Genomic DNA, 12,429 nt, shown 5'->3' with positions numbered 1-12,429 from the left:
TCAGGAGCAGCAACCAGGATGGCTCGAAAGGCACTAACCGAGGCAACCTTATATCGTCTGAGACTAGAATGAATCACATCCCAGTACCGTTTATTTTCCATATATAATAATCATAGAAAGGGAGGTAAAAGGAAACGCTGAATGAAATATTGAATACGATAGCTGATGAGCCGTCAGTCTTATGCTATTCGGATCCTTCAGAGGAAATCTAGATTAGATCTAGAAAAAAAGGGGGAAAAGGCACTGCATAACGACATATAATACATCATATGCGTACGGTTACGTGAAATTCATTCAGCGTCCGTCATAATGGGCATGGTCTCACTGCCACGGAAAACCCAACAATACAATTACAGACGGCTGAAACTGTGTGTCCCCACTAGCGGTTGCAGTGGTTGTAAAGCCTTAATGGTGATACTAAATTGGGTCGCTAGGGAAGACCAAGGAGCTGGGTATTCGAGCAACATACAAGCTAGACAACGCAACATCCGATTTGTTTGGATCTAATAATGTTGATGTCGGTCTCACTCACAAACGTGGCGGATACTTTTCTCTAAATGGCCTCCGGCCTTAATGTGTACTGCGTGATTTTTGGGCTTCATAGTTTAGACTGCCAAGTAAGCGCAGTGCCCTAAGGGAGTATTCTTCGGCGTGTGAAGTACGACACGGCTAAATGCTTTCTGAAGCTGAACTAGCGCCTTTATCGCTGGCGGGCATTTGATTTGTTATCAACGCTTAACGACACAGGGCTCCAAAAAATGACCACGTAAGCACGTTTTTGGAGGCATGAATTTATGGGGAAAAATATAGCGATGTATTAAATCGCTGAATTTGAGCCAAACTTCGACGGTAAGCCCATCAGGTAGCTAGCCACCTAGCCGTACCCTAAGCAGTGGAATTCTTCGGTATAGAAATGCTTCAGGAAGTTTCGTCAACTTTAAACTCAGCATATTAAAGTTTTATTGCGATGAATAATCAAGTTTCGTTGGTAGCGTTCCAGCAAACGGCCATTCGAAAACCGTTACGTTGCGTTCTATGCAGAATTTATCGCTTTGCAGTGTAGTCAATTATATACGTCGCGTTCAGGCAGGCACCTATTTTAAAATTATTATTATTATTATTATGCATAATAATGGAAGATAATTTTTCTTGTTGTAAAAGAAAAGGAAAATTATATCGATTATAATATTAGTTACAATACAAATGAAGGAAAGATGCACTTTCGATCGGAAATATTAAACAGACACTGTTGCAATATTATGATTGCTTATCTTATCGGTGATGTGTTTCTATACGTTTTTTTCAGATCTATAAGTCAAAATATACGTTTGTAGTAAATATCGACACCGATATCAGAAAGTTTACTATACATAAATTTTACTTTTTTTGAAAATTTTCTTTATTTATTATATATATATATATATATATATATATATATATATATATATATATATATATTTTAGCCATTCTTTTAACTTGGAGAGGGAATTGGTTCTGTTTAGCGTGACCGGATTGGCTGTTCCAATGGAAGACTTTACAGAAGATATCGCTTCATGGGCCGCTTTGTACGACTAATTGGCACGGAATCGATTTAAAGTAAACTGCCACCTTCGGTCTGTCTTATGTTTTCGGAAAAATCCCACAAATATCTCGATGGTGTTCTCACCGTCTTCCTGATTTCAACTATTATACTAAGAAATCATTTAAGCGATGTTCACACCAGCGGTCAGTTGAGTGATACACAAACTCTCATTAACTAATCTACACAGCTCTCGAGAAGTAAACCTAAACGTACATTATCAAAGCATAAGGAATTTTATATATATATAAGGTTTATCATACAAGCAATCCCCTTCATGCGACCATGCAATGGACAACGAGTAATCCGTTGTGAGCTAAAGCAGGCTCCTAATACTGGTTTGTTTCTTTTTTGCTTATTTACAAAGAGTATATGCACATACCTATCAAGAAATACTGGTATATATCTTAACTAGCGTAGTAAAAAGTTAGTCCACCACAGATACGCGATTATACGTAGAGGTGTAAAATCAATCGGTGGTCCTTGTTTCCTTTACTATATGCTGTACCTAAGGAGGCCCTTATGACAAATAAAGACTCACTGTGCACACGCACCCGTTTTCTTCCGAACCTTTTTAGGACGCTTTAATCTTCATCTTGCAACTTTATACGCACAAAATTACAGGTTAAAGTCCGAGAAATTTCGGCAAATTCAGCAGTTTATTTATTATGCACCGTCAACAAATACTGCGAACGGCTATGTAGAATTCCGCTTAAAGCGATCCAAAAGCTTTATAACTGAAAACACTGAGTGTTTTACAGATTCCAACTATTATTAAGTGTAATATTTGAATGATAATAGTACATAGTGAATGCAAGCTGATGTTTTTTTTTTACCAACTACGATACAAGAGAGAATTTAACATCTTTATTTAACGATTGTCCCTAGTTGTGTGAAATCGGTAACAAAGATACACCTATCTTGTACTTCCTTCGTAAATATGTTACCTCCACACATCTGTTTTTTACCTAGATGGGTTAAATAAGTATAGCTAATACGTACAAAAGACATCAACTTTATAGCTTTATTTCGCAAAAAAATCATTTTGACTTGTTTTGTTGCTATTCGTTTTGTTGTTAGTGTTCTTGTTATTGTTCTACCGTTATCGTGTTGCTGGGTCGAATCTATTGAAACGTCTACATGTATATATATATACAAACCAGCAATATATCTTTGCATTTCGTTTCGGATACTGTCTATGTATATATTATCTTTCTCGATACCCACCATGACCCTTCCGCTATTAATCTCAATTTGAATACATCTTCCGTTTGTTTCGGGAACTGTGTTCGTCAAATTTGTCACCGTCGGTGCCGCATCTCAAATCAACGCAGCACTCTGTTCACGTAAATCAAGTCCACGTACGTGACACAGTCCTGCTCATACACAGCAGCCAGGACCTCGCTGCTTACTTTCATTTAATTCCTGCCTTCTTTAAACCCGAACTGTTAAACCAACCTAAAGGTACTCAAAAAGCTACCTTCGAACCACCTTATTTTTATAACCCCTGCACAGAATTCCCAATAGTACTTATCCTCGTACGTTGTCTACGAACGTTTTTTTTCACAGTTTCACTTTTAGTAATACTTTACACTTTCATATTTGCCCCTGTCACCTATTCATATTTGCAACTTTTTTATTAACGTGTTTTCTTCTTTCTACTTTATTTGGTATCTTTCGTCATACGCTACGTCACCTCTGCTTTCGTTCTGACCTTGACGTCTTTGTCTCTTTGGCGCCCCTTCTACATCTATTTAGTATGTACAAGACAAATCACTTCGCTATACGGAACTACGGCTGCTGGGGCCACCCTTTTACCTCTTAGCCCCCTGGTTTCCGGTAGGTTTGCCGGCCACTCTCGACGCCTATCATCGCCTGTCGTCATCTTCGTTTTTGGAACATTTCACTATGCGCGTAGTAATCTTGGATACCTGGATTACCCACCACCGATCTTGTGCTAAGCTAACGTGGGAAAACCGAAGGAGGCCTTCGCTGCTACGTCGCCCCGAAGTTCTCTATGTTCGAACGCTATGTCGCTAGCCTTTTTTTTTTCGCTGGTGGTCTCTGACCAGCTGCTGCCAGTCTACACTGTCTATCTGGAATTAACGTTTAAAGAAACGATCAGTTCCATATCTGCTTCTCTGTGCTTGGAATATAAAGTGTGTAACTATCTCGTGTGTTCACTGTGTTAGGATTCAGCCCAACTGGTAGGAGCCGAAAGCCCTGAACCCGGTGGAGCATAGTGCTATCGCGCCAAGTATGCGCGTCAAGCGTTGTCTCTGAGAGTAGCGCCCAAAACAGATAGACGGCAGAAGCAGATTTGCTAAGGCCGCTTCAAGTTACCCAGCTAGTTGGATGTCTCAATAGCCCCATCGTTCTAGAGGAACAGAAACGGCAGAACGATCTGCCCCTTTCGCCTTTTTGGTGCTAGCGAGTATAACTCACGTTTCCCCATATGTTCGTATTACACTGCTGCCTGACAACTGTGCCTCCTTCGACTAGAAAGCAGACAGAGAAGCTAAGACAACACAATGGCACAAGGCAAAGGTCTGGTCCCTCGCCTTGGCCCAAGCGGATTGCTCTTTATATCTTCTTACGAATAGCATAGCTTGCCATGAACTTGTCCCCCATTGAACAACATTGTAATTTACACTTTGAAATATATCGTTGCTCTTTCTTTAACTCCTATGTGTCCTGCCACTTGTTTCTGAGTAGTCGTCTTTTCCTCGCGTTACTCACGCATCTTGCCTTAAGGCTCCCAGTGTTCGAGCCGCTCTTGCCACCGCATAGGGTTTCAAGCTGGGTGGTTGCCTGCCGCCAGTAGCAAACGAAGCAACGCCCGCAGCAGTAGGAGCATGTAATTTTCTTGTTTCTCCTACGTATCTTGTCCGCTGTCTCTTCCTTGTGGCCCGCTGCTGTTATAGTAGGCTCCTGGTTTTGCTTCTGCTGTTCTCTGATACAGCAACGTCCCTGTATTTTGAGCTTTGCCCGAGGGTCTAGAAAAGGGAAGAATTGGTCGGCAGAAATTATCTGCTTTTTTATATCTTGCTTCTACCGCAGGGCAAAGGGATATTCCTGTTTACCCCAGTCTCTTTTTTGGCATCCGTCCTGACGAGACTCGGTCGTCCTTGCACCATCCAGCCTGTCGACGCGCAAGCGGTTGTCGAGCTCAACTGCTTGTCTGTCGCGTCGCCCGCTATTTTCTACCCGCACAGCTAGAAACCAACCGATTTCTTTGCGCGTCATAGCCCTTGACGTCTACTATTTTTTAACTTTGGGTCGCCATCCGACGAAAGAAGCAAGATTGGGCTGCTGTTTCGGGTAGTCCAAAATGTCATAAGTCGAAAGGCTGTTGGGTACAGGCTTTACTAGCTATAATTATGATTTCGTTCTGTACTTTAGTCCTATTGACAGCATGGATAAAAATAGCTCAAAAAAATCACGGTTTCCTGCATACAACCGCACGCCCATTCGTTTGTCTTCATTCGTAGAGGTTACGACAACTGGATACTTGTTCCGACGTGACCTAAAGGTAGACAGAGTCTTTTGACTTGCGTTTTGTCTTTTTTTGTTTTCTCCATTTAGGAGGTCTCTTCGATCGCAAGAGGGTGGCATATTTCAACTTCCAACGCGTGCGTTAGTGAAAGGGATGTCTTGGGTCACTTGTGGCAGCAAGACTCCGCCGTTGACGGGCTATCACGCGCCTATGTATGATGGCTATGACAGATAAAGGGTCACTCAGTATTCTCTAGCAGCAGGAAATCTAGACGAGAAGAAATGCAGGAAGTACCAATCACAAGCAAGGAAATTTCGATCACTCTTCGAGAACTTTGTCAAGATCCTCACCACGAAGGGGAGGCCTGGCTTGTCGTCAGAAAACGTCCTCTTCTTTGGCTTCTGACTGACGCTCGTGTACGCACCGCCTGCAAGATCAACAGGAAAGGAAATGTTGATTAACATACTCTGTATAAAGTTTTTATGCGATATAAAGTACGGCGCAGAAATGGGCTCATTGGGGAGAAAGAGGAAAATTTAGAAATGGAAAAAAGATAGTTTCTACTATGAAAGAAAGTAGCTTCTCAGTTGATTCAAACGTTACCTCAATTAAAGCCTGTTTTTCTCACAACTGTCAGCTTAACATTATCCCAGTTGTATACTTCAGCCTGTTTTGCATTTTAAAATGACTTTTGCCCCAATCTGTATAATGCTGTACTGCTAGAATGAACATTAATTACATGCTTTTGGTTAGTCAATAACTATCTGGGTTCTTTAATTATATGGACCAGTGGTATGGTCTTTAAGGCAAAAAACTAACGATTTATTAAGTATGTAAGAACTGATTCTAGCAGTGTTCACTTGTTATATTCCTAAGTCATACCTTCTGCTAGTAGTAACTCATTAGATGTGATGCAGTCTGTTTTTTAAGCCTCTCGGTATGTAAAGACAGACCAGATAGGTGTTTAGAACCCGCATGGAGTACATGTCCGCTCTATGCGAAGGAGAACAACGTATACGGAAATGGCAAACAAAAAAGTGCGACGACAATCGAGGTTTCAAGAATACCGGGATACTTCCAATGGAGCAGTTCACCATCCGAAACGGTTCGTTCCCGCCCAAACCCTTGAAGGGGCCAAGGCCACAATTTTTGATACGATACGCTACCGTACGCTAGATGTATTATAACTTATAACAATTGAATTTCGAAACCTGATTCCGAACTCTCGAACGCGGCTAAGCCAGAGACCGAAGCGGGCGTTTGGTCATGCGGACATTCCGCACTAGTAGGACGAGATGGAAGAGCATCGAAAGCTCTTGTGTCTCCGGCAAACATAGAAGCCTCGCCCGGTTGCACACCAGTATACCAATATAAGATATTCTTATCTTATATTGGTATATTGATAAAATAGCAGCTGGCCTGGTAATCATTAATTGCACAACAACACAACAAGCGTAATAGGGCAATAACGCTTTGTCCGGACTGCTGATATAACATCGTCATACGATGCCAATTGTTAGCTTGCTAGACACGACTATAGGGGTAGTCGTTGCAAAAAGGTTTCTCTACACCTTTTGGATAACAACAATAATAATGATAATAACTTTCTACTTTCTAACGATGTGATAATAACTGTTTCATATACATGCCGTCTCTTCCTGGAAATTACCGTGTCAAACGTTTACTTCTACGTCGCATTCAGTAAATCGCCACTAAATGACGGCATTAAATTTAGCGATAACTAAAATGGAAGTAGATCAGCTTTGTAGCGCCAAAAGCCAATAACGAACCCCCTGCTTTCAGTTGCGGCTTAGGTATATTGTTTATCGTTATCCGTATAAAAAAAAAAAAACATTTCAAACTAGCTGAATTCACTCAAGGATAAAACGCTCGCTAAGTTGATCGGACATAAATTAGTTTGCGTCTCATAAACACATCTTTCAGGGCATATAGTCTTGTATTGAATTTCTATGGCAGCGGATACTGACACGGAGCGCGAGCGGAAATTTATATTGGTTTCTTTTTAAACTTTGGCGCACGCATTGGAAAGATTCAAGCGATGGCAGATTCGATACCCGGCACAGCGTTGCGGTGTTCAACTGTCAAAGAACTTGACTTCTTTGTGATACATCGTGAAAATATTGGGCTCCACTCTGTAGAAACAGATCAGTGCGCTTGACAGGATCAGAAATAGATTTCTACGTAGATTCAACTGGCGTGTAGCGTTTTCAACGACTATACTGAGTCGACATACCGACTCTCTGATGCTATCAGTAACTCTGATCCCTTCAACTAGCTAAATGTGGCTAACTATGGTGCCGGCCAATGGCACTTCGGCCGTAACTCTAATCGAACCGTCGTAAATGCTTTTGCAGTTATACAGATCGTTTTTATGTGGACGGTCAAGTTCATTCTATTCTATTCTATCACTATGGTACGTTATTTTAGCGTCCCCTTAATTACTGATTAAACAAAACATTTCAAGTCAAAACATACAAGTCTTGTATTTATTACACTGGCGGCGAGCTGATGAAGCAGTAGATTTTATTTATATATACACAGCCATGGTAACAATCCGGAGTAATTCTATGTAAAAAAAATGTGCTATATTATATAAGCAATAAAGTTCGATTTTCCAGTCTAGAGTCAGAACGAGACTAAATTGACAATGAAAGGATCTGGCAGTACGAAAAGGTTATGATTATAATAAGCTTGCTAGGTCTGATCTCTCGATTGTACATTTCGATAATAATTTTCGGGGAAGCTCTCCTATACCTTTCCACTACTGTCTCGGAATCTTATGATAATGATAAATTGTTCTATTTTGCACGGTACGAATTTAATTAGGAAAGAATTTTTTTGTCAACAAAAACGATTTTTTTTTCTAGTCAACAATGATTATTTATTCACGTCAAAGACACATAGCCCTTCTATCTAGCACTCCGGCCAAAAGATGCCTTATTTTTCGTATGCAAATATTCTATAGATACACAACAGAATACATATGTGCACGCTTCATTTGCGCCGCGCAGCTTCCAGTTCTTGTTCGCCCCCTACCGTAAAATCCTATACAGGCGACCGTGTTGTACATTGTTGCCTATCGGACCTTTGCAAGGTATGAACCCCATGTGCGCATAGTTTACGGGTGTGTCATTAGCGCGTCCCCGTAATATACTTATTTAGTTGAACGACAACAACGAAGCAATGGGCGTACGACAGGAGGAAAGAGGGTCGAGCAAAGGGGTGTTTCCACAAGTGATCATAGCCGGCTTAAAGATTGCAACAACTTGAACATTTCCGATGTTCTGCCAGGGCAAAAGTTGTCTGAACCTGATCGGGTATATTTAAATGTAATATATGTACTTTTATCAAAAGAAGTAAGATGTACCTCCTGAAGCGGCTTCTGACCATCGAAGCATAGGGCGTGTTCGTTAGTATTGCGTTAGACTGTGCGCTTTCACGTAGTGAAGGTATTTCTATTTGTGTTAATTCTGGCTTGATGGATGTCGCAAAAATTACGTTTAAGCACAACCGTATTAAGAAAGCTATCTTAGAGTAGCTTGAAACGAGAAGCTAGGCTGAGAATCTAGAAAAATTTAGGAAACGTTTTGACAAAACTTTCTTCTAAGTAATGAAAGCCAAAATTTCGTATGTAACTCAATTACAATAACCTAAGAGCTGTTCCTGTATTTTTGTTTGACAGGTCCCTTCGATAATCGATGGTATACTTAGCCACGATACAATTTTCGTTTACAGACGTTATAAAAGGATGCAGGAATTTCTAGACGAGTTGTGTCATGTATTTGAGCTAATACGTAAAGTATGAATTGGCCCATCAACTCAATATAAGTTCTATATATAAGAAACTTCAACACAGGATAAGCCAATAGCCAGTATCATCCCGAACCTACCAGGAATAAAATTAAGGCTCTTGTAAGGATTCAAAATAGGCTGCATACAAAGCTGATTCTTAACAGCAAAGAAAATATCAAATCAGTTGAAGCCACGAGCGACGACGAGTCTGCTAGAGGCAAATTAAACTAAGTCACAAATCGCTATACGACTGGACTAGAAAGAGAAAAAACGAGAGATACAACAAGCACTGTATATTAGTTTTTGAACGAAGTAACTTATCGGTTACTAGAAACACGGTCCGACTAACAAACAGCACATGAGACAACAAAGAAAATGCGGTAGTGAATAGCTGATACGACTACAGACAGAAGGTAATGATGAGAAAAGGCGAGAAAGATTCGAAAAGAGAAGTGCTTGCTGTTGATGTTTGTATTAGACACATTGTGGCCTAGATTTGAATGCGGGTATAGACACACTTGGTTTTAAGCCATCCGTCTAATGGCCCAACGGTGATGCCAGACGTAGAAACCGACATATAAAGATATCTGTAAAGACACGAACAGTTAAAGACAAGGCCGTTTCTAGCAAAAAAAAATAGCTAGCGGCAGCCTAAAATAGACGATGATAGAACAATTACGAAAATCGGATCACTGCAATCGGCCGTGAAGGGCAGAGCAGAAACGGACCAATCGGAGAAAATACGTAGGCGGCCATTATGAACATGTTGATATACCTCAGTCACTACGTAACGTGCGCTGGTCTTGGTGATTGGTATCTGTGCTGTGGAGGAGGCTTAACCTAAAATTTGCCGCCGTCATGGCGTTGCGGTTTGAAGTCGTTGCTTCTCAAATAGAGAAGAATTTTCCTTTAGGTATATAACGCTAGTATTTATAGATATTAAAGGTAGCCAGAAATTCATTAGGAAAATCATCTGATGATTTCTGTTACATTTATACATGCTGTTTAGGATAGGTGTTGGTGATATAAGAACAGACCGCACTGGACGTAAATTTTTTTAACGACGTCCTTGCGTCATCGGCAACGTCTTCGAAGTACATTCATGCTTAGTTTTCCAGGTACATCATACAAACATTGAGAGTTTTGTCTGCGCGTTACTCGTGGCTAAAAATTTTTGTAGGCAAATCATTTTCAACAGCTGGGATCCGCCTACGGATAGAAGTACGGCAATAAATAATAATGGGTACAATTTCGTTTGTAGCGTCTGAAGAAAAATTACCCTCTCGCGGCGACATCTCTCTATATGTTAAGGGCGCAATCCTACAACAGAACCCAGCAGTGCCTTAATGGAACACTTTGGACATGTTTACCGTTTTCAGGAGACTAAACCCCCGAGGAATGGAAAGCTTCTTGTGCATGGAACTGTGTTTCTACAGTTCTTTATAGATTGGTTCGCTTCTATGGAAAATGCACTACCATCACTTAGAAGCTTCTAGAAAGGACGCTTAAAAAAGTAGGAGTCACCGACCTCCCATCCCATATCACTTGGTGGTTAAATGGTACCCAAGCGTAAGATACATTTGAAGCGATCTTCCTATATCTACTTGATTTTTTTTTTTGCGTCTCAAGAGATTTAGGCTGTCCAACATTTCCAGTTGAAAACGCTATTAGCTTGAAAACAATAATCACAGGCCAACGCGTGCTCGCCGTTGCGATTAAGGCTGCTATTCAATTGCCAGCCTATAACGATTGGATGACCTATTTCGATTGCTGTAAATTTAGAATAGAGCTTTTGAGTAATGGACCGCTTCACTAGTGAACAGAAGTCTCATTTATCTTAAACCAATAACTGGTACCTGTTTTCGATCGCCCTCGACCGTCGCTCGTAGATTTGACGTAAACCCAAAGCCGAACGAACTTCTTTCGGCTATCACCACAGTTAGAATCTGTTCCGTGCCCGCCTCTATATTTCGAAAAAGAGCAAAGTAAACGATGGCAATGCCCTTCGAAATATAAAGCCCATGTTAACAACAGATCGAAATAGTCTATCAGGCGGAATCTGTTGCTTATATGCAAATGCCATGAGCAATTCGTAACGGCACTCGAAATGTACACCTGAACACTACCTTAAACGGCCTCTCTGCTATTACAAATAGGGCAGTGCCCAATTGAAAACAAATCTGTAGACTTATTTGTATCCAGTCGTTCGTTATCTGGCGAATTGAGTAAAAGAAACCGTAGTATGCAAATTACGATCCAACAAATGTCTCATACTTCGTTTAATCTCTATTCATAGCCCAATTCATCTCTGCTCAGACAACTAAATAGATGACACCATCGTACCTCCGCTATTGACGGCCTGCATTTCGCCATCGGCAGGCTTGGGCGACAAACGGCCAGGTCCATCAACACGTTCAATGGCCTTCCGCACGAGAAAGCAAATGGGCCATAATAACCCAAGCAAAGGGTACTGATGCATATTAAATGCTCGTTACGTCATCAGGGGCGCTCATTCTTCCACATTCATACTTAGTTAATTTGTGCGCGAGCTTCTCCATATTCTAAACGGATATAAATAGTTTCAGAAAGTGGAAAATAATGCTACCAACAGATTACAACAGGGATCCGCTTCGCGACGAGTGCCGCGATCTGCCTTGCCGTTGTTGCTACTTTCATTGTCTGAGTTACTATGTCTCGCGCCAGCGGGGCAGACGCGTCTTTATATGCGATTCATTCACATTATCATGAAAGCGCGATGGACCTACCAACACTTCGTTCGCCTCCTGTGAATGACAGTTTGCCTTATGTCACGAGATGCGGCAGCAAATTGGCCGATCGATGTTAAGTAGTGCGGAGAAGCACTCGAAGTTATCACATACCGTTTGGTACAATGAAGAAATAATTAGACAGCAATCAATATGACTGTTTAACGAAGGATCCGTAGATGTTTGTATAGCGTGTACTGGCAAGGGGCATCCTTTTCAATGTCGCTAGGGGCCTGAAAGCATAGATGATTGAGAGGGCCCATCACGTATGAGTGTCCACAACATTTGCGTCGAGCCTGTGGGCGGTAGCGGGTGAGGGTCCGGTGGCACTGCCATTAAGCAGCGCAGCTGGTTCAAGTTTTGTTTTTTTTAAGTACGTTTCAAGTTAGTTACTCGTAAGGGTTTACAGAAGAGCAGAAATAAACACGTTTTGTGTCTACTGCTGCTTGGGAATTGTTCAAAGATAGCTTGTTATACGGCTATGGATCGTCCGTTCTCGTACTGGGTTCTGATACAGAGACGTTCCGATATAATATAAGAACCTGCAAGTATAAGATGGCGTCGATTCAGATGTATTGTACACACGCGTAAACAAGTGCTCCTGAGATCAATCGTTCGATTAAATTTCTTGTAGAAAGAAGCAATTCAGTTGTGAATATTTGATCGCCTTGAGAATTGATAAACGTTGGATACTGCTTTCTTTCTGTTTCGTCGCACTCGTTTCTGCATTAAAAACGTGATGCGTTGTTGCTATGAAAAGAGTGGAAGTTTGCCTG

General features: G+C 41.2%; 1 protein-coding gene across 2 annotated transcripts in view; it reads right to left on the bottom strand.

Moving 5' to 3' along the window:
• Window positions 1–2,578: 2,578 nt before the first annotated feature.
• Window positions 2,579–12,429, bottom strand: part of LOC111259581 (uncharacterized) — a 75,055-nt gene continuing 65,204 nt past the window's right edge. For both annotated transcript variants that reach the window (XM_022831723.2, XM_086967958.1), the window contains exon 8: window positions 2,579–5,502. In XM_022831723.2, coding sequence (XP_022687458.1) covers window positions 5,451–5,502 — 52 coding nt within the window. In that variant the 3' untranslated portion in view covers window positions 2,579–5,450. The remainder of the gene's footprint in view (window positions 5,503–12,429) is intronic.

This window comes from Varroa jacobsoni, unplaced genomic scaffold (genome assembly GCF_002532875.2).
Source record: "Varroa jacobsoni isolate VJ856 unplaced genomic scaffold, vjacob_1.0 scaffold_348, whole genome shotgun sequence".
Taxonomy (NCBI): domain Eukaryota; kingdom Metazoa; phylum Arthropoda; class Arachnida; order Mesostigmata; family Varroidae; genus Varroa; species Varroa jacobsoni.
The sequence above is the reverse complement of the archived record's forward strand: the minus strand, read 5'-3'. Positions and strand labels throughout refer to the sequence as shown.